At 33.1% G+C, this 21753-nt stretch overlaps 1 protein-coding gene and 1 pseudogene across 4 annotated transcripts; one reads left to right on the plus strand and one right to left on the minus strand.

Moving 5' to 3' along the window:
- Positions 1 to 400: 400 nt before the first annotated feature.
- LOC125848541 (protein DETOXIFICATION 14-like) lies at positions 401 to 11422 on the minus strand. 4 transcript variants are annotated; one of them, XM_049528421.1, is made up of 7 exons: positions 11002 to 11326; positions 2125 to 2669; positions 1939 to 2025; positions 1781 to 1837; positions 1445 to 1683; positions 912 to 1117; positions 401 to 662 (listed from the first exon to the last, which is right to left on the minus strand). In XM_049528421.1, exons 1-7 carry the CDS (start codon positions 11242 to 11244, stop codon positions 558 to 560), a joined length of 1482 nt encoding a protein of 493 aa, XP_049384378.1. In that variant the 5' UTR covers positions 11245 to 11326; the 3' UTR covers positions 401 to 557. The 4 variants fall into 4 exon arrangements, with proteins under 4 accessions (XP_049384378.1, XP_049384380.1, XP_049384377.1 ...); XM_049528423.1 differs by lacking the exon at positions 11002 to 11326 and adding an exon at positions 3920 to 4159 and having other exon boundaries at positions 517 to 662; XM_049528420.1 differs by lacking the exons at positions 912 to 1117; positions 1445 to 1683; positions 1781 to 1837; positions 1939 to 2025; positions 2125 to 2669 and adding exons at positions 8251 to 8456; positions 8772 to 9010; positions 9106 to 9162; positions 9266 to 9352; positions 9451 to 9995 and having other exon boundaries at positions 543 to 662; positions 11002 to 11422.
- Positions 11423 to 14396: 2974 nt separating this feature from the next.
- On the plus strand, positions 14397 to 15169 carry LOC125847185 (ethylene-responsive transcription factor ERF084-like; annotated as a pseudogene).
- The last annotated feature ends 6584 nt before the right edge of the window (positions 15170 to 21753 follow it).

Genomic DNA, 21753 nt, shown 5'->3' on the forward strand with positions numbered 1-21753 from the left:
CTAGATGAAGCACGGGCCCAATACAAGAAACATAAGAGAAAACTTCATAAAGCACCACTATTAGAGATTGTACTTGCTCTGTAAAATGATATTTTTAATAATTACATAAGTTGTCTGGAATAAGTTTTAACTACATGTATGAAATATTTGATTAGGGTGATCAACGTATTTCAGATTCATGCTCGTTAAAAATAGTCAATTTTTGGCTAATTAAAATCTTGTATATATGAAACAACATTAAATAAGGCGAAAATCGTACCTATAACAATTTTTGAAGATCCTGCATATCTATGAAACAGGAAAACAATTTTTGAAGATCCTGCATTGTATGAGGAAACAGGAAAATTGTATCTGACAACACTGAAACTATTCAGCTAAAGTTTGATCTTTCTCATTCCGCGGAGAACAAAAAGCTGTCCTTGAATGGAATAATTGATAAGTTTATCTAAAAGCATAAAAAGAAGAATAAATTTAACACCTTGAGAGAGGGATTACGTTCAAAATTGTCCAATCGGTACTAAGATGAGGCCGGGTGATCCTTGCTAAATCAAAGCAAGTTAAAGCTTCATTTCACCCTTTAGCATTTGAATGTCCGGTAATTCAATGAACTTATTTTTGCCAGCAAGCTTTTCACTAAATATTCTGCGTCTTGCTTCAATGGCCTGTAATATTCAAATGCACGAGTGGTAAGAATAAGCCATAAAGTAGTTTCTATATCCAACGAAAAAGTTTCCAACTCTGTAATTGGGTATAACTCAACCCCATAAACTAGGCATAAAGTGAAAATTGGCCAAGTTTTATATAAAGAAACAAGCTTTTATTATGACATCCAACGCAGGACACTTAACAATAACCAAAAGAAAGTGTCAATGCCAGTAACAAATCAAGGTAAGAGTTGAATAGTTATGAACCTGTTTCTCCCAATTGGTGAAGCCTGTGACAAGGGAGAGTGAAATAGATTGCACAAATGTTCCAGCCACCAATCCACTCCAAAGACCCTTGCCTTTTAGATGCAATACAAATCCAAGTAATAGAACCGCGGGAATTCCAACCAAATAATATGCTCCAAGGTTCACATAGGCTCCAATATGCTGCCACCCGCTTCCTCTGGCAACTCCTGATTAGAGGCAAATTCACAATTTAAATTCTTTCTTTAAACATATGAGTTCAAAACATAGTATATTTGTACAAATTTTTAGAGCTTTCACATTTACATATCCATGATCTAAATAAAGAAGTCTGGGTTCAATTGAGCACATCCAATACACTACAAATCTGTTGCTGCTTCTGATGCAATGAGCAAGCAGCACTAAAAGGCATGGGGGACAACTCTTATTATCTTGTTGATCACTTTCATTTATTGTATTTCAAAATTTAAAAGCTGGAATAACTCATTTGGTCTCAATACAAAAATAAAGCAAATGAGGATAGTCAAAGAGATAACCTGATAGTACAGCTTGGGTGCCGTCCATGATGATTGATATGCAAAGAATAGGAGTAATTTCTGCGACATAAGTGACTACTTCTTTCTCATAAGAAAATGCATAGCCCCATACATCGCGGACTACAAATAGAGTTATACTAGCAAGAACAACCTCTGTAGCTGAAAGAACTATGACAGCAGCGAGAGCAATTTTTGCCGCTTGTGGCCTCCCAGCTCCAAGCTCATTTGAAATCCGTGTACTACGTACAATATTAATTACTTGGAATTTCGCATATTTATATCTGTATGCAGCTAACAGTATCAGCTAAATGCTAGGTTGATAGGACAGGAGCAAACCTTGCCGCAGCACCGAAAGAATAAGGTATATGGTAGTGCACAGTAGTGATTGTAAAGCTGCTCTCCAAGAAATTGGACCATGACAATGCATCAGTATATAATCATTTCAAACATCAAACGAAAAAGAAAAGGAACATTACATAGGAAAGGAAGCATACCATATGGACAGAACAGATGTTTCTAGCATCGGATTTGGAAACAGACCGGAGAGCAGAATGATTAGCTCAAATGCCCACCATTCCAAGCTATAACCATGTTCCGGCAAAAAAAGTTGAGGTAATACATAAAGGATCAACAGACAAGAATCATGTTTAAACTCAAATCACAAATAGTATTGAGATTACCAAACCATTACAGCAGATGGGATTGCAAACCGGAAGAAGTCCCCTGTAGTCAGGAAAACATCCCTAGAGAATGAAGCTCGAGTCTTTTCACAAACCGATGAGTACTTCACATAAAGTATAAGCAAGATCACATTCAACCAATAAGATAAACCGATTGACAATGCTGCTCCGATAATCCCTAAATTCAATTTGAATATAAAAACCCAACAAATCGTAACTTGGAAGCATAAAGATACAACTGCACTTAAAAGCATTGGTAGGATTAAACTCTGTGCCTGCAGATACCGGACTAGTGACTGAAGAATAGCATATGGAAATAGTGTAGGAATGAGCCAAATCGCGTATTTTCCAGCTTCAGTTGCAATGGAAGGATCTTGGCCCATCAATATAAGAAGTTTATCCGTAAAGATCCACAGAACAGAGACTGGTATACATACCAGAAACAGACAAATAATAGCACTATAAGTAAAAGTTCCAAGTTTTCGATATTGTCCTGCTCCATAGGCCTGCCCACATAGAGTCTCCAGCGCACTACACATTCCAAACTGTTCCACAAAGTAAATCCATGATGATTCTTCATCTACACAAAGGATAAGAAATGTATGAAAGCAAGCAATTTCTGTGTTAAATTGTTCCTTCATTTTTTCCTTTTTTATAGGCAAGACATGGGGCAATAATCCCAACGACAATAACAACAACATAGAGTGTATGTAAACCTTACCACTACCTCGTCAAGATAGAGAGGTTGTTTACGAAAGACTCTCGGCTCAAGTGTATCAAACTCAAGTGGAGGAAGAATAAAACAATGAAAAAAGCATAGTCAATAATTAGAAAAGTGCTAAGTGTATAAGAAAGGAATTCTAACAAACATCACAATAGTATGATAATTGAAAACACAATAAATGGCAGGAACTACAAGGGTACGACTAGTACTAAGACTATTATCCCTCTACCCTAATACGCGCCCTCCACTCTTTCCTATCTAGAGTCACTTACTCGGTAATATGAAGATGTATCATGTTCTATCTAATCACATCTCCTCAGTACTTCTTCGACCTACCTATACCCCTCAGTGTGCCCTCTACAAATAGCCTCTCTCACCTCCTCACTGGGGCATTAGTGCACCTCCTCTACATATGTCCAAACTATCTCAATCTCGTTTCTCTCATCTTGTCCGCCACAGAAGCCACTCCAACCTTCTCCCGAATAACCTCATTCTTAATCTTATCGCTCCTAGTATGCCCAAACATTCATCTCAACATCCACAACATGCATCTTCTGCACATGTGAGTTCTTGACTGGCCAGCAATCCAACACATACAACAAGGACGGTCTAACCACCACTCTATAGAATTTCCCTTTTAAGTTTAGATGATACTTCTTATCATACAAGACTCCAGAGGCAAGCTTCCATTTCATCCATGTATCCCCAATGCAATGTGTGACATTGTCAATGTCCCCACTAGATCATATGGACTCAAAATACTTAAAACATTTTCTCTTGGGAATAATTTGTGTGACAAGCCTTACTTCTACGACTGCCTTATGTGACGCAACAATGATTTTGCACTCTAAATATTTCGTTTTGGCTTCAGAGTTTGTCTCCAAACCTGTAACCTAGCATTAACTCTGTCCAATGTCTCAATGATCAGAACTATGCCATATGCAAATAGCATACACCAAGGAACTGCTCCCCAGGAACAGAATAATATGAAGTAATATGTTTTTGAATAAGGAAATTCAATTGAGCTAATAAACATGATCGATACAATGAATATGGAAGAATGAGACTTACAAGAACACTGTAACCAGTAACATTGGAAAGTGAAGTAGCAATAGAAGCACTAGAAAGTGAGAGTTCACCAAGGTGACCTAACATAATCATTGGCGAAACGCGTAAAAGGTACTGTGATACTGTCACCACTATCATAGGCAAAGCAATGCGACTCATCTCTTTCACCTCTTCAACAAACACTTTCTCTGTCACCGCCACATCTTCTTTCTCCAGATTAACCAGCGGCTCTTCCTCCGCCATAATCCTTTACTACTAGAAATTACTTTTATTTCACTTCTCTGTTTGTTTCTTCAGAAATTATGAGTATTTTTTTTAGAGGCTTAGTTAAAATTGGATTGCACTGTTTACGGAATTAATATGTCAAATGATTACTTAACTATAGAGTTGTCAAAGAGGATCGGCCCGGTCCCATCCGGCCCAAGCCTCGCAGGTCAAGGAATTTGAAGGATTAGGGCGGGCCAGCTCTTCATTTGGAGGGCCTGAAAATACTCAATCCAACCCAATCTAAGGACCGAGGGTTGGGGCGAGCTAGCCCTTCTTTATTTTTTTTTCAAACTTAAAATTTATAACACTAAGAAAATGAGAAGATTTTCAAATTAAATATGGCAAACAATGGTGTTGTTTCAATAACACTAGCAAAAAATTTAATGTAATTAGCATGTATCTAGGATACTAGATATGCGAGATACATGTATATGGTGTGATGCATCCAGACACACGAGCGAGATAAGAGAGTGGCAAGCGAGATGGGAGGGAGACGAGAGCGCCGGATTTGTCTATGTATCATAATTCATGTTAATCCACTTGGGTAGAGTACATCTAGAACAAATTAACCTAATTTTGAGTCCATGTATCCTGAGATTACAAGTATCTAGACGTACTAAAATTCGGTAAGATTCATAATATTACAACATAACATGAATTTAAGTAATTAGTTCATATACTAGCGAGATTATTGTAAGTTACCCTTAAATAAATAGTTTTGGCCCATGGGCCGACCCTGGTCCGTCCCCGATCAAGCCTCAAGGACAAATGACTTATATAGGTTGAGCTTATATGTCCTAGTTTTAAAGGAAAAATTACTTGAATGGGTACTTTTTAGTAAATATTTACTGATTTTAGCGCTACTTTTTATTTATTATCATTTATAGCAATATTATGTTAAATCTACAATATGTATTAAAAGTGAATTATGTATGCAATATATATGTATTATAATTATTTTTTGAAATTTATTATGCTTGTTTGGTAAGAAATTGACACATTGTATTATAAGTGTATTAAAATGTGTAATAAATGTATTATCCATGAATAAAACTTGTATTATATGTAAATAATAAATTGTTCTTTGTATATTGAACTTGTATTATAAATGTATTAAAAGTGATCAAGTGAAAAAAAAATGTTATTGCTATAAATGGTAAATATTTTTTAATATAGTATATTTATGTAAATATTCTTATTTTAAATGAGCTTGAAAAATCATAACTCAACTCTATCCCCAATAAATAAAGGGTTGGATTAGGCCAACCCCATAGGGCGAAACCTATTTTGACGGCTCTACTTAACTAATACTCCCTTTGTCCACTTTTATTTGTCATGTTGCGCTTTTCGAAAGTCAATTTGACTAATTTTTAAAGTTAAATTAGATTACGTTAATTCGATATTTTTTTAAAAAAAAATTAGATATTCAAAAACTATACAAAAAGTACTATAAGTTGCAATTTTTTGCATATCAATATGATGAAAATATACATCGTAAAATGTTAGTCAAAGTTCTTATTGTTTGACTCTAAAAAAGGAAACCATGACAATTAATTGTGGACGGAGGAAGTACTTTTTTTCACAAAAAAAAGTTACTCAATTAAGAGTTATTATCACATAAATGACTTAATTTTCTTTTATAACCCTCAAATCACTCAAAAAGTCAAAACTATTTAGGACTCCCATATGGATATACTAAATTGCTAATAAAAATACTTCCTCCCCTACTTTTGTAGTTCTTTCTTTGTTGTTTTGGTTGATACGGAGGGAGTAAATATTATATTCCAAGTGATTTTATTAAAAGGACAACTCCGTGATCTTAAAGCTTGACGTAACATTTGCTGCTTTAAAAATAAAAAGTTGACTTAACATTTATGTAAAATAGAAGCACATGTTTCGTTGACTCGCAATTATATTTATTAGTAAGTAACGATCAATAACAGATCTATCAATTAATTAGATAGTGTATTATTTTATTTGCATGTTGTGCTTTTATTTAAAGGATTCATGTATGCTGTGGGCCTATAATTTAGAGGATTATATGGTTTTTATATATTGTCGCAAGCAATTTTGATTATATTATTTATATTTATTTATATCGTTCTTGTATGTTGTCAGCCTAAAATCCAGTCAATAAGATTTTCATGAACTTATTTAATATAACAGAAGAAAAACTTAGACTATTCACAGCCCTCCATCTACGCAAAGAAGAACAATGGAAAAGGTGTTTAAAGGGAAATGAAAGAAAAGAGTATAGTTATACTTACTAGATAATCACTACTAAATCATATACATATTACTGATAAATCTTACTTGTAACATAAACAAATTAGTCACTTGCTGAGTTAATTTATTTAACTGTGACATATGATCTTCATGAGAAAATCATTTGATGCTTTGTGAAAAATTGTCATAGTGGAAAGATATAATGCAAGCGTGAAGTTCTCTCTCCGTCTAATTAGTTTGTTTACCGCTTCTCCCCAAGTGCTAGAGTACTGGAGGTTTCTTCATCTTGTTTATTCTATTTTTTTTAACAGAAAAGAAAAAGACTGAAAAATCAAATTAACTTGCTAACAAGTTTTTATACTATAAGTGACTTTGGCTTGATGTAGGGGAGAGGGAAAGATTGAGGAAAAATTAAGAAGGTTTGGTTGAGAAATATTTAATGAATAGTTGACATGATGTGGTAATACTAGTTTAAAAGATTTAGTGGATGTTTGAGCCCGCTTTCCTTTGTGTATTTGCTGACTTTCCTTTTACTAGTAGTATGGTATTTTTTTCATTTTAATTTATTTTGACGAGTTTAAGAAAATAAAGAATAACTTTAAATTAGTAAGATAGTTGATAGTGATCACTTTTCTTTGCAACAACCTTGTCTTGCCATAAATTGTGAAAAATTATCATAAATTGATTAGTTTTATGTTGGTTGTCACCTTATGATCACCTCCTCCTTTATCTAGTCTTGGAACCAACAATGGAAACAAGCTCACACTTATAATCATAGCTTCAGTTGCACTTAAAATAAGCTCACACTTAAAACGTTGTTTTTCATGTAGCTTCAATTGTTAATTTTGACAGTTTTTTTTTTTTTTTTTGTCGTATTCGTTGTTAAGCTTAAGTTATTTGATCAATTTGCCACTATCACGCAAATTTGTTCAATGCTCTCTCTTTCTCCTAATTTTCAAAATAAGTTAAATCAACTGACTATTACTGTCAACTTTGGAGCGAATCATTTTTATGGTTAATAGACCAACAATACAACAATTGAAGGGTAGAAAATTACGAGAGGACAACTATAATTTCCCGAGAGGAAAATTACAAAGAGGACAAAAATATATTTGAAATTTAAAAATTTTAATTTTTTTCATCCAGCTAAGACCAATTCAATAATAAGAAGATTTGGTCGTCTGCCAAAATTTGCGAAAAAATGAACAAGCACACTGCATACTTGTATCAATTTCCCAATTGTGTAGCACCAAATAATTCCATTTCCATTTGGGTGAGTTTGTTCACATTGTACGTCGGTTCCAAATTCAAACAAAAATGGAGTGTTCGAGAATTAATCAGAATTAAAAGAGTATTAAAAAAAATTATTTTGTTATATTATATATATTTATTCTAATGATAAATGTACTCGAGTGATTATTGAAAAGAAAAATCTTAAGTTAGAGTAATTTTAATAATACAAATCAAAGTTCAATGAATCTACTAGATAAATTCTCATAGTTGAGTGACCTTTTAGGATATTAACTCTCTATTATAGCATCTTGCCTGTCCTGTCATTCAATGAGCTGATTTTCTCCAGCAAGCTTTTCACTAAAAATTCTGTGTCTTGCTTCAATGGCCTGTAAATTCAAATGCACGAGTGGTAAGTCCCATAAGCCATAAGGTAGCTTCTATATCCGGAAAAAAAAGTTTCCTTAAGCTAGGCATAAGGTGAGAATTGCCCAAGTTTATATAAGGAAACAAGTTTTCACTATGCCATTCAATGCAGGACACGTAACAATAACCAAAAGAAAGTGTCAACACCAGTAACAAATCAAGGTAAGAGTTGAATAGGTCTGAACCTGTTTTTCCCAATTGGTGAAGCTGGTGACAAGGGAGAGTGAAATAGATTGCACAGCTGCTCCAGACACCAATCCACTCCAAAGACCCTTGCCATTTAGATGCAATACAAATCCAAGTAATAGAGCCGCGGGAATTCCAACCAAATAATATGCTCCAAGGTTCACATAGGCACCAATATGCTGCCACCCGCTTCCTCTGGCAACTCCTGATTAGAGGCAGATTCAGAATTTAAATTCTTGAAATATATGAGTTCAAACATATTAAAATTTGTACTAATTTTGGAGATTTCACATTTATATATCTATGATCTAAATAAAAACTGTGGACTCAATTAAGTGCATCCAATACACTACAAATCTGCCGCTGCTTCTGATGCAATGAGCAAGCAACACTAAAAGGCATGGGGAGACAACTCTTGTTTTCTTGTTGGTCAACTCCATTTATTGTATTTCAAAACTTAAAAGCTGGAATAACTCTTTTGGTCTCAATATAAATTTGCAATTTGCAAATAAAGCAAAACCTGATAGTACAGCTTGGGTGCCGTCCATGATAATTGATATGCAAAGAATAGGAGTAATTTCTGCAACATAAGTGGCCACTTCTTTCTCATAAGTAAACGCATAGCCCCATACATCGCGGACCACAAATAGAGTTATACTTGCAAGAACAACCTCAGTGGCAGAAAGAACTATCACAGCAACAAGAGCAATTTTTGCCGCCTGTGGCCTCCCAGCTCCAAGCTCATTTGAAACCCGAGTACTACATACAATATTAATTACTTCAAATTTTGCATGTTTATCTCTATGCAACTAACAATATCAGATTAATACTGGGTTTATAGGACAGGAGCAGACCTTGCTGCAGCACCGAAAGAATAAGGTATATGGTAGTGCACAGAAGTAGTTGTAAAGCTGTTCTCCAAGAAGTTAGACCATGACAATGCATCAGTATATAATCATTTCAAACATCTGAAGGAAAAAACAAAATGAAGATCAAGTAGAAAACGAAGCATACCATATGGAAAGAACAGAAGTCTCTAGCATCGGATTTGGCAACAGACCAGAGAGCAGAATGATTAGCTCAAATGACCACCATTCCAAGCTATAACCATGTTCGGAAAAAAAGTTGAAGAAATATATTAAGGATCAATCATAAATTCAATCACAAAGCATATATGTATGTTTTTCTATTGAGATTACCAAACCATTACAGCAGATGGGATTGCAAGACGGAAGAAGTCCCCTATAGTCAGGAAAACATCCGTAGAGAATGAAGCTCGAGTCTTTTCACAAGCCGATGAGTACTTCACGTAAAGCATAAGCAAGATCACATTCAACCAATAGGATAAACCAATTGACAATGCTGCTCCCACAATCCCTAAATTCAATTTGAATATAAAAGCCCAACAAATTGTCACTTGGAAGCATAAAGATGCAACTGCATTTAAAAGCATTGGTAGAATTAAACTCTGTGCCTGCAGATACCGGACAAGTGACTGAAGAATAGCATATGGAAATAGTGTAGGAATAAGCCAAATTGCGTATTTTCCAGCTTCAGTTGCTATGGAAGGATCTTGGCCCATCAATATAAGAAGTTTATCCGTGAAGATCCACAGAACAGAGACTGGTATGCATACCAGAAACAGACAAATAATAGCACTATAAGAAAAAGTTCCAACTTTTCGATATTGTCTTGCTCCATAGGCCTGCCCACATAGAGTCTCCAGTGCACTAGACATTCCAAACTGTTCCACAAAGTAAATCTATGATGATTCTTCATAAACATTCTTCATCTATACAAAGGATAAAAAGGGTATACAAGCAAGCCATTTGTGTTAATAAGTTCCTTCATTTTTCCTTTTTTATAGGCAAGACAAGGAGCAATAAGCCCCGTTCACAAATTCCCCTGTTTCTTAATCAAAAGTTAAATAGGTCAAACCATGTAAGCAAACTTCTATTTGTCAGAGAAGAGAGCCATCACAGGCCAATGATCAGTTCCATTTTCCAGTCACTATCAAAGCCTTGTTGCACGTCTACCATTTAGAACAAAAGGATGGATTTCTTACTGATCCCGCGGCACAGAATACTACCAAGAAATATGTTTTCGTATAAAGAAAGTCAATTGAGCTAATAAACTCAATACAATGAATATGTCAAGCAACATCTTCTATACATCTAGTTGTTAACATGTATTAACTATAAATCTCAATGACCTGAATGAACTAAGAATATCAAAGATATTAGCAACAAATACTTTCAAATCCCTACTTTCTTTCATTATCACGTTGCAGTTGGGCCAGAAAATATCTCAGTTTACTAAGTTATGCACGACGTAACACAACAAAGGAACACTATAGTAGGCTTGAGGAGACTATTCTAAATCTGAAAGAACATAATATTTCTGGTTATTTCTACAGAATCACATCTAACCTCACTCAACATGTTTAATCTACTATTGACTATGTGACCAGTATCCCTACTAAACAACACTACACTGAAACCACTTCATCATATCAAAGTATTCAAACTCCCGTTTGGTCAGAGATGTTGAAGTTGAAAAATTGAAAATATTTTCCAAATCTGATCAAATTTCATGGCAATTTTTGCGACCTACTCCCAAAATCTATAGCCAAATTATGTGTGAATTGCATCGGAAGGTCAAAGTCATTTGTATTTCCTGATTAATTCATACAAAATACAAAAAGATGTAGATCAATGATTGGAAGCAAAAACTTGTTGAAGGAGACTTACAAGGACACTGTAACCGGTAACATTGCAAAGTGAAGTAGCAATAGAAGCACTAGAAAGTGAAAGTTCACCAAGGTGACCTAACATAATCATTGGCGAAACACGCAAAAGGTACTGTGACACTGTTACCACTATCATAGGCAAAGCTATGCGACTCGCCTCTTTCACCTCTTCAATAAACACTTCGCGGCTCACCGTCACATCGTCTTTCTCCAAATTAACCAGCAGCGGCTCTTCCATCGCCATAATTTTTTACAACTATACTTCTTCTCCTAACTCTATCTACTGAGAAGCAACCCGCTTGGAAACGAAAACTACTGAGGTGAGTCCTCCATATTGATATTTTTCTCTTATAGAGACACGGCAGCACATGCTCTTCGACGTGTCTGCTTGAGTCGTCTCCTTCGAGTAATTTATTATTGTGGCTTCTCCTTCGATTTATTTTTTTTAATTATAGTTTTCTTTTTAGAGTTAAGATGTTTCTATTATCATATCAATTTATATTATTTTTCATATAGTTTAATTTTCTATTTTAAAACATTAAATTAATATAAACTAATTTAGCTTTTGAAAGCTAGTCAAATCGATTCTCAAAAAGCGTAATATGACAAATAAAAAGGAATGAAAGGAGTATAATTTTTATTTTTAAGAAAAAGAGATCATAAATAAAATACAAAATAAAGAGAATACTCAACTCCTTAAAATATATAAAGTTTTTGATTGATTCTCGAAATTCCATCGATGCAACATAAGTTGGAACAGATAGAATAATATATATTTATTTAAAAATTACATAAAGAATACTATTAATCACAATAATTAATAATTAAAAATATATATAAAAACTATATGAAAAATTTGATTGACTCTCCTAATTTTATTTGTGTTACATAGATTATAATAAAGAGAGTAACATATATTACTTGAAAATGACGTAAAATGTATTAGAAATCACAGAAAATAATAATATTTTTATAAAAAAAAGCATATAAAATTTTTGATCAAATCTTTAAATTTCATCTGTGTCATAAATTGAGACAAATAGAGTGTTATGCATGTGTTGGCATGCGCTGCTATTTCTAGTATGCTAACAACATACTTTCGCCCCTTTTGAGTTTGACTTGATTTAACTTGACAGGAAATTTTATCAAAAAAAAAAATATAATCTTAGATTAAAAAATCAAGATATTTTAAAATTTTATAACATTAAACGTGTCATATAAAATATTAAAGTTAAATAATTGCTCAAATAAATTAAAACATAGGCTTATTAAGATTCCAAGCAATCACCTGGTCATGGTACTCCACTTATTTCAATTTACATGACACGCGTTTTTTTAGTTAATCCCAAGAAAATTTCATCTTTTTATAATTAAAACTAATTTAATTGTAAATTTTCACGATCTTCTTAAAAAAATAATTTATATAGCCATAAATATCTAAATGAATGTTTTAGACTATAAATTATCAAAGTCTTTTAAAAAAAAATTAAGCCAAGTCAAATAACGTCGTGTTAGTTATATGTGTTTAAAAAAAAAATCAGAATTACTGATTTCAATAAACTTTGCAGAAACACGAAGTAACCAAAGTTTAATAAACCAGTAAGAATAGATGAACAGAAATTAATTGACAAAACTAAAATCTGGAAAAACAGAATCAGAAAAAAGATCAAGCCCACTGAATGCACGGTGTCTCCTTAAGGAAATTATTCTCCTCTAATATCCGAGGTTTGATTTGGAATATGTCCTCCTAGGATAGAATGATCTCAATCACCAGTGTGTTGATATCCAAAACTCTGGTGTCGGCGAACCACTCAACAGCAGTAAAGTACACGAAGAAATTTTGTGTAGAAGAAGAAGAAGAAATCAGAAAAATTCGTAAGGAATAAATCTGAGGAATCAATGTATTCATAGGCAAGAGGAACTAGTTCCGAAAGGTTGCAATCCTTTCAGAATCCACACGACCATTCATGAAAGTTAGCAACCTTTCAAACGGTCATGGTTGTTTCTGAAAGTTGCAACCTTTCAGAACAATCACTTCCAACGGCAGGAAATTTAAATAAAACGGGAAAGATTTAAATAAAACGGGTCGCGCATGGATCCGAGTCGGGTCGGGTCAATCAACTAATTAATTGAATCGGTTAATTAACTAATTAAAACGTTGGCCATTTAATTTAATTAATTAAATAAAATAATTAAAACAAACTTTGTCCAAAAAATAATCTCTCGATCATTTTTCCAATTCCAATTCCAAAGCCGAGCAACGACGACGATCGCGCGAAGGAGGTCCCTCTTTCCAACCCTTTTAACAATTAATAGGAGTATTTCTATATTTAAATTCTCCTATTTTTCTTTCCACCACCGATGAGGGACAAATGTCTTTTCAATAAAGCATAAGAGGACTTTTCAAGTTCTCAACTTTTCAAGTTCCCAACTTTTTCCAAGTTCCTCTTTCATCTTCCCTCCATTTCCCATTAACTCTTGCTACATACCCAACACGTCGTGATTTGCAATTATTATCTAATATACATGATTTGCACATGGTCGTAAGTGAAGTCAACAAAAAAAATGTACTCCAAATAATTTTTATCATCTGACTTTTAAATTTCAACTTCAAATAGCACATAAATAAGTGTGGCGGAAAATATTAATTGAATTGAGCACGTCTCAACTGATTTGCCAAGATTTATAATGTCAATAGAAAAATGCATTCACGTTTATTTGACAGCTACTAATTTGTAGGAATTAAGCATATCTTATTAAATTTAGGTAAAAATAGATAAAATTACAAGTTTAGAAATTAATATTAATCAATATTTTAAAAATGTACACGAAAAAATATGTTCAGAAATTATTGTTTTGTTGAATTTCATTGAAGATCTAGGGTCATCGAAGAGGCTAATAAAAAATAGAGATTCACTGGCTTAAAAATGATCTTTAACAGCAATATCTTAAATTGCCATTGAATATGTTCTTTTAACGGCAATGAACACTCTTTCTATATGTCTCTAAAGTCTTTAGCGACATTGGATCCAATGACAATTAACTAATGCCGATAAAAGTTTGAACACTCTTTGTTAATGTGTATATTTATTGTCGCTAAAAGATATTTTTGTGATAGTGAGAAAATGGTCAAATACACTCTTTAACTTTGTAAATCAAAGTGGATATATCCCTTATTTAAAAAAGGGAGAAGGGACGGATTTACCCCCGAACTTTAATAAATGGTACGTCTATGCCCTCCGTTATACTTTCCGTCCACATAAGCCCATGTCGTCCAATTATAGGTACACACATACCCCTCTCACTAACGGCCCCCTCATTTTTTACACGTGTCTTAAATCTAATCAACTACCCGTTTGACCTTTCTTTTTAACCCATAAACCAACTACCTGCCCCATAAACCCAATACCCACCCAATTTCCTCTAAGATATATCCTATTCTTCTTCTCTACACAAAAACCCCTTTATTACCCAAATGAACCAAATCATAATTTCTCCATTGACAACACTAATTATTCCCTCGACCCATTTTGGGATAATTACTCTGTTTCTGCTAATGAAAATGAAAATGAAAAATCCCATGTTCTTGAAGGAATTGCTGCTGCTGTTGGAGAACATGTTCTTTTCGGTTACAATAACAATGAAAACAAGAATGATGATCCAAATTCAGCAGTTTCAATTCTGAAACGCCCGTGTCCTGCAGAAAAGAGGAATAATAATAATAATGTTCCATCAGTGGAGAAGAGTTACAGAGGAGTGAGAAAGAGGCCATGGGGAGATGGTCAGCGGAGATTCGCGACCGTATAGGGCGGTGCAGACACTGGCAGGGTACATTCGACATGCAGGAGGAGGCGGCGCGTGCGTACGACGCGGCGGCGAGGTGGTTGAGAGGTTCAAAAGCTCGAACAAATTTCCAAATTCCTCCGATTGTTCCTCTGCATACTTCACCAACATCGACGTCATCATCTTCAAATTCGTCTCATGAAATGAAAATGAAAATGAAAAAGAAAAATGGTGGCGTTGTTGCTAATAATCAAAGAAAATGCTCGGTGGTAACTTCAACTGCGCATTTATTTAGCTCTAATGAATTTAACAAAAAAGTTAGTGTTACTGTGGAGCTTGATCTCAAGCTCGGATTCGGGAGGAAGTTGGGTGGGTATTGGGTTTAGGGGGCGGGTAGTTGGTTTATGGGTTAAAAAGAAAGGTCAAACAGGTAGTTGATTAGATTTAAGACACGTGTAAAAAATGAGGGGGCCGTTAGTGAGAGGGGTATGTGTGTACCTATAATTGGACGGCAGGGGCTTATGTGGACGGAAAGTATAACGGAGGGCATAGACATACCATTTATTAAAGTTCAGGGGTAAATCCGTCCCTTCTCCCTTTAAAAAATACGTCGTTCACGCAAAGGTGCAAATTTATCATTTTTGTTAATGGGAATATTTACTGAATTAAAATAAATTTTAATTCACCGCTCTTTCACTCGGTAATAAAATGAGTGTGACTCATATCTAAATAAAATAGGGATTGAGTTATTTTTGTTGGGTTAAATAGAGATAAAAATAAATTGATTAGGTAACATTTTAAAGTTGCATAATATTTTTGAAATTAAAATTTAATTTTAAGATTTTCAATAATTCAATTTGTTAATGAAAAAACAAATATGCATCAATCTAACATAGATATATATGTATTATTTATTAGACGTAAGAGAAGATATACATCAATTTTTTAACGAAGCTTCAAATTGCAATACATTTATGCCTTTGCCCTTAAAAGTAAAATATAAAAATTGTTTAAAAAGGTACAATTAATAAAGTGTTCAGATAGAAGTCATTTTTATATATGTTTTCAAAATTAAGGGTAAGAATATAAGAAAGTTTTGGGGGCCACATTTTTGGTGAAGATGTAAAATAGCTAATCAAAGATAAGATATGCAAAATGGCAATTTGATTAAAAAAACAATTATATATATGTTTATATGACAGCGATAGAAGATTCACATTAAGCCAATCATTTTATTTTACTGTCAACTTCAAATACTCCTCCGTTTTTTTTTTTTTGTCACATTTTGATTTATCATATCTATTAAAAAAAATAATTAATGATATAGGTATTTTATCACACTATCCCCTATTAAATGATATCTTGAAAAATAATTTAAAAAATAAGTATTTATATTTGATGTTAAAACATAGAAAAAAAATTATTGTCTTTTCTTAATATGACAAAAATGACAATAAAATATGAAAATATATTTTTAGAATAAGTGACAACTAAAAGTGAATGGTGGAAATAACAAATAAGTATGGTTGAAAAAATTGATTAGATTGAGCCTCTCAATATTTGTCGAGACTTGTAAGATAATTTGATGTGAAGAAAAATAATTTGCAAAAGGTAAATTGGAAATTCAAGTTTTATTTGAAGATCTTTTATCCATTAATTTTTTTTTTTTTGAATAACGGCTTTTAAATAGATCTATAAGTGAGTAGTGAAGAATAAAGAAGGAGATTAGGTAAATGACAACAAAATACACTAATGTTTATTTGAAAGTTACTAATTTGCAGGAATTGAGCATATTTTTCTAAATCTAAGTAAAAATAGATAAAGCACAAGTAACATATTATTAACAATTAAATAAGAATTATCAAAGAGGCTAATAAAAAATAAGAAAAAAATTAAATATAATTCTTAGCTTTACGAATTAAAATGAATATACTTAAGTCATATGCGGCCCCTTAAAATTCTCCGCAAATTTCACTTAGACACCTCAATTTAGCCTCATACCTATTGAACACTTTATATGTTTAGAAATGATTCCTATTGGACACAAAATGCTTACATGGCAAAAAATATGTATTTCACGGTCCTTAAGTGTGTGAAACCATTGGAAATGATTGTTTTCTTTTTTTTTCCCAACAAACCTAAATTAATAAATAATGTATATATAATAATTAATTTTTAAAAAAAGACTCATCTTCTCCCTCTCCTCCCTCTCTGCAACTACTCCCATCTCTGTACCCACACCCACACCCACCCCACCCCCTCCATCTTTCTCTCTCATCCTCTCCAATTCTTCTCGTGCTTTTTCGTTCTTCTTTTTCTATGTAAATTTAATTAAAGTCTCAAATATTTCGGCAAAGTTCCACTGTTTTCGATAAAAATAATACTTCAAAGAAGCAATTGATAATTTTTTTTTTTTTGCTGTAAAAGTCCATTTTTTATTGAAATCCTTCAAAATAATTATTAGTGGAAAGAAGATAAAGATAACGAATAGAAGGTTTTGATGCTATTAAAATGAAAGGTGAATGAGGAATTAGCTTAGATGGACAATAATGGTGTACTGATTCCGGTGAAAGGGATAAAATTCAATGGAGAAGAAGAAAGGGGTGGAGGCTATGGTTGATTGGAGTTGAGGCGCAGCGGCCAGTGGAAAGGGAACGGAGAAGAAGAAGAAGCATGGTGGTGACGGTTAAGATCGACGGAGAAGAAGAAGATGGGTGGGTGGCCGGTGGAGTGGGGTAATTCAAAAATAATTTTTTGTTTTCTTAAATTGCTTTTTGATTATTTAGAGAGAATTTTTTTAAAAATTAATCCAATTGCCATTTGTCATTGCTTCTTTGGTCCATTTGCTATGCATGAGCGTTTGAAATGCACGCATATTTATCTTTGATTCAACTATCATTTTGTTTTAAATAGGTATAAATTTGATAAGGTTTAAGTGTTCAATAGATACAAGCCTAACTTGAGGTGTCTAAGTGAAATATGCGGACAACTTTAAGGGGCTCCATATGACTTAAACCTAAAAAAAAAAATTACCCCCGCTATCTGTCAAAAGGTGCATGTTTGTCCTTTAGAAAGATACTATGATTTTATATGATTTACTTTTTTTAATTATTTTTAAAAAATTACGTATTTTTATATTAAATAACAAATTCATTTTTAAAATATTTATTTTATTCTTAACAAAATGATTTATAATCACTTATTTTAAAATCACAAATATCAAAAATCTTTTATTTTTTAAGCACTATACCAATTAAACTAACTTATATAAAATAAAGCACGACCCGAAAGCATACCTTTTTAAAAGTTAAAACACGACGCGGAAACATATCTTTTTAAGTCATGTACATGATTGCAATTATTGGGTGTGCTTCTGAAATCAACAACTCAGTTTACATGCATTGTACTTGCTGGCTACCAATATAGAATATATTTTAAATATTTTAAATAAATGAAATGGTCCTTGCTGCTGCTGATTTTTTTGATTTTTTCTTGCAGTCTTGAAATAAATCTTTGAAATCAAAACTACATGTTTATATCGATTCTTCGAGAGACTTTGTGCCCAACTTCTTATTTTTATTTAACAGGTATAACAGTGTAGACCTATAAACATTTTTTATATGCCAGTATGCACGTTTTTACAAGTTTATATATTTTTTGTACTAGATATATATGAGTTCGTGTAAAGCATGGGTTCAAACTATATAATTCAATTTATTTAAATTTATTTGGCACAAGTAATATTAGGAGAGTCAATTAATTTTTTATATATAATTTTAAAATATTTTAAGTTCTTAATTAATGTAATTTATAATATTTTTGACATAATTTCAATTAATATATGTTACTCACTCTGTCAAAATTGTTAGCTTTTGGGATAGGTACATTATCAATGAGCGACCATTAAAATTTAAAATTTTACTTATATTATCAATTTTGAAATTTCATTATGAAACAAACAGAATCAAAAGTTCAAGATCAAACTTTTTTAATGTCATTGGTGAACTAAACCACTAAGACATTTTCATCCAGCTAAACTTGTGACCAATTCAATAATAAGAAGATTTGGTCATCTGCCAAAATTTGCATAATTGAACAAGCATAATGTTATCAATTTTCCAATTATGTAGCACCAAAGTACCTTTTGCCTGTGTGAGACTCTGAATTTGTTTACATTGTTAGTTTTAAATTCAATAAAAAAAAATAGAGAGTTATCAGATTTTGATTTTAAAAAAATTCTCTTTCCTGATAAAAATAGGAATAATACTGTGTACATCTTATACTCCTTAAAACTCAACTATAAAATTGTACTAACTTCGTTATTACCGTATAGGATCAAAGTCATCATATTTACAAACGGAGTGAAAATAATTTATATTCCCTAATTTTACTTTAAAAATCAAACCCCCCTCAAGTTTGAGAAATCATCATTCTCCCCCTCCCCCTTTTTCTTAATTGACTTTTTAAAATGTCTATCCTACTATTACATTACCAATCTTTATCTTCTTATTCTTCTTCTTTACTTTTTAAAAAAATCATAATATTTTTATATTTTAATCATTAATTGTGTATATAATCTCATGTTGTTCTATAATAAACCAAATGAATAGAATAAAAAATAATGCTTATAATTTTAACGAATTCTATAATGTGATGCAAGTAATAAAAATAAAGATAAATTTCATAACAATTTCTTAAAAGATTATCTGTTTATATTGTAAATAAATTTTAAATTATAATTAGAAAATATTTCATTAATGAAAATCAAATTTCATTTATCAACATACATAATAGAGAATAAAAGATAAACATAATTAAATAAATGTGCCCTTTTGACTTGAATTCAACTGTCATCTACGCCCTCCAATTTTGAGTGTCCATAAATAGACACTTAAACTTATATAAATTAAACTAACAAGTAAACACGTTCGTTCTACATGATAATTAACATGAGATACACTCAAGCTTATTTGTATTATGCCCAAAATTAAATATGCATGCACCTAATACATTCATGCTTAATATATGTGATATCAAAATAACAATCATAAAAAAATGTAATATTTGATTTTACAACAAATGTCACGACCCAGACCGTCGTGATTGACACCCACACTAACCCTCCGGTGAAAGAACCATTACTACAACCCGACTAAGCAACTTAACGAAAACTAGGCATTTAAAGATCCGGAATCAGGTTTAAATGACCAAAAGAAATACGGAGTTCACATAAACTCCAAAGGTTTAAACAAATAACTAATAAACTAATGCGAAAGTCTTAACCCTTAGAACCTAAAAGTCATTTTACCAAAACATCTAAAGTGCAACAAATCTAAAAAAAAGGGGTACAACCCCGAACTAACATAAGCAAGCCTATTTAACAGTCAGAGTTTGAAAGAATGAACTAAACAAAATTGAAGGATCCATGGCAGCTTGGAAGAACTGGCTCACCCTTGAATTCGATCTCAATCACTGATCTCCTAGCAGAGGTCTATCAATAGCCATCTGGAGATGCCCTGTACTCAACAAAGAATGAGCAAGTGCAATATCAGTACAAAACCACAGTATACTGGTAGGATAACGCGGCTATTCCAGTAAACGCAACATGTATAAGCAGTCACAACAAAGTAAACATGACATACACAGAATATATACACAGTGGTTATCATTTTAGAGCAACATACATTCTTTCAATATCAATCATCATTATATATGAACGTAATCATCACAAGTAGATACACAATACAATTCAATGGTCCTCTCACGGAACCCAATTCAATGGTCCTCTTATGGAATCCATACCCAAATTGTTAGTGTACCGGTACATGGTACCCGATTCAAGTTAATGTGTCGGACGTGACACCTGATCTCATATATGCGCCAGAATGTGGCACCCGATCCAAGTTAGTGTGTTGGAACATAACACCCGATCCATTCAAAAATCCACAATCACAATCACGCTCATATGCACATTCTCATAATCATACAATCAAGTGTTAAATCATGACATACATTTGTTCATTCATACTTATTTCATTAGGTTTGATCAACAATGCTACATTTGTATACATTCATGCTTTACTTGATTTTTCCCTTTTTGGATTTTTTCCGCTTGTTCTTGGTCTACAAACAATTAGAATAATGCGAGGATCAATAAACATGATCTAATTACCCGGATTATAACCAATAACATTAACCCTAGGCCAAATCCTTGATCCTAAGGTGCAGCTAGGGCTTTTTCCACTATTAATTGCAGGTCAAACCTTCCCCCCCCCAATATTAATTACCCAAGAATCTAAGTTCTATGGATCGAAAAATGGATTAGGGGAGTAAAAACCTTACCTTTAGCACCAAATTTCATGAAAAACTGCCAAGAAATCGCCTGGGGTCGTCTCCCAACTCTTAAGAACGAAGTTTGCAAAATAATGACGTTTTGGGATTTATTTTCGACTTAAGTCGCGATTGTCCCGCCATAGCGGCCCTGCCCTGGCGGAATAAATCCTACCCTGGCGGCTTACACAGAGACAGAGAATCGGAATTAGAGTTTCAAATCCCCATTTCACAACACACCTTCAACCCGTGACGTTTAAAAGTTAGTCGTTCACGCTAAGACCAGTTTCGAGAGTTCTACTCGCTCGAATTTAATTTCGTAAAGTCGTACGGGTTCCCTAACGTCTTAGCTATCCACTCATGCAATCAAATTCATAATTGTGTCTCTCATTCATTCCCAGATTTCCCTAGGCCTCACTGACTCCGATTTCGTTGAAATTTGGACTAGGTTAGAAAATTTCAAGTTACTACCCAAAAAGTTTTCTGACCCAAATTTTTTTCCCATTGGCTTTTCCATAACGACAAGAACAGGTCGTTACAATAGATACCAATTTACCCATCACTCGTCCCTGAGTGATCAACTAGGAAAGACTGACTAAAGTAAGGGTAGAGTAGTACCTGAATCACTGAACAACTGGGG

This window comes from Solanum stenotomum, chromosome 12 (assembly GCF_019186545.1).
Source record: "Solanum stenotomum isolate F172 chromosome 12, ASM1918654v1, whole genome shotgun sequence".
Taxonomy (NCBI): domain Eukaryota; kingdom Viridiplantae; phylum Streptophyta; class Magnoliopsida; order Solanales; family Solanaceae; genus Solanum; species Solanum stenotomum.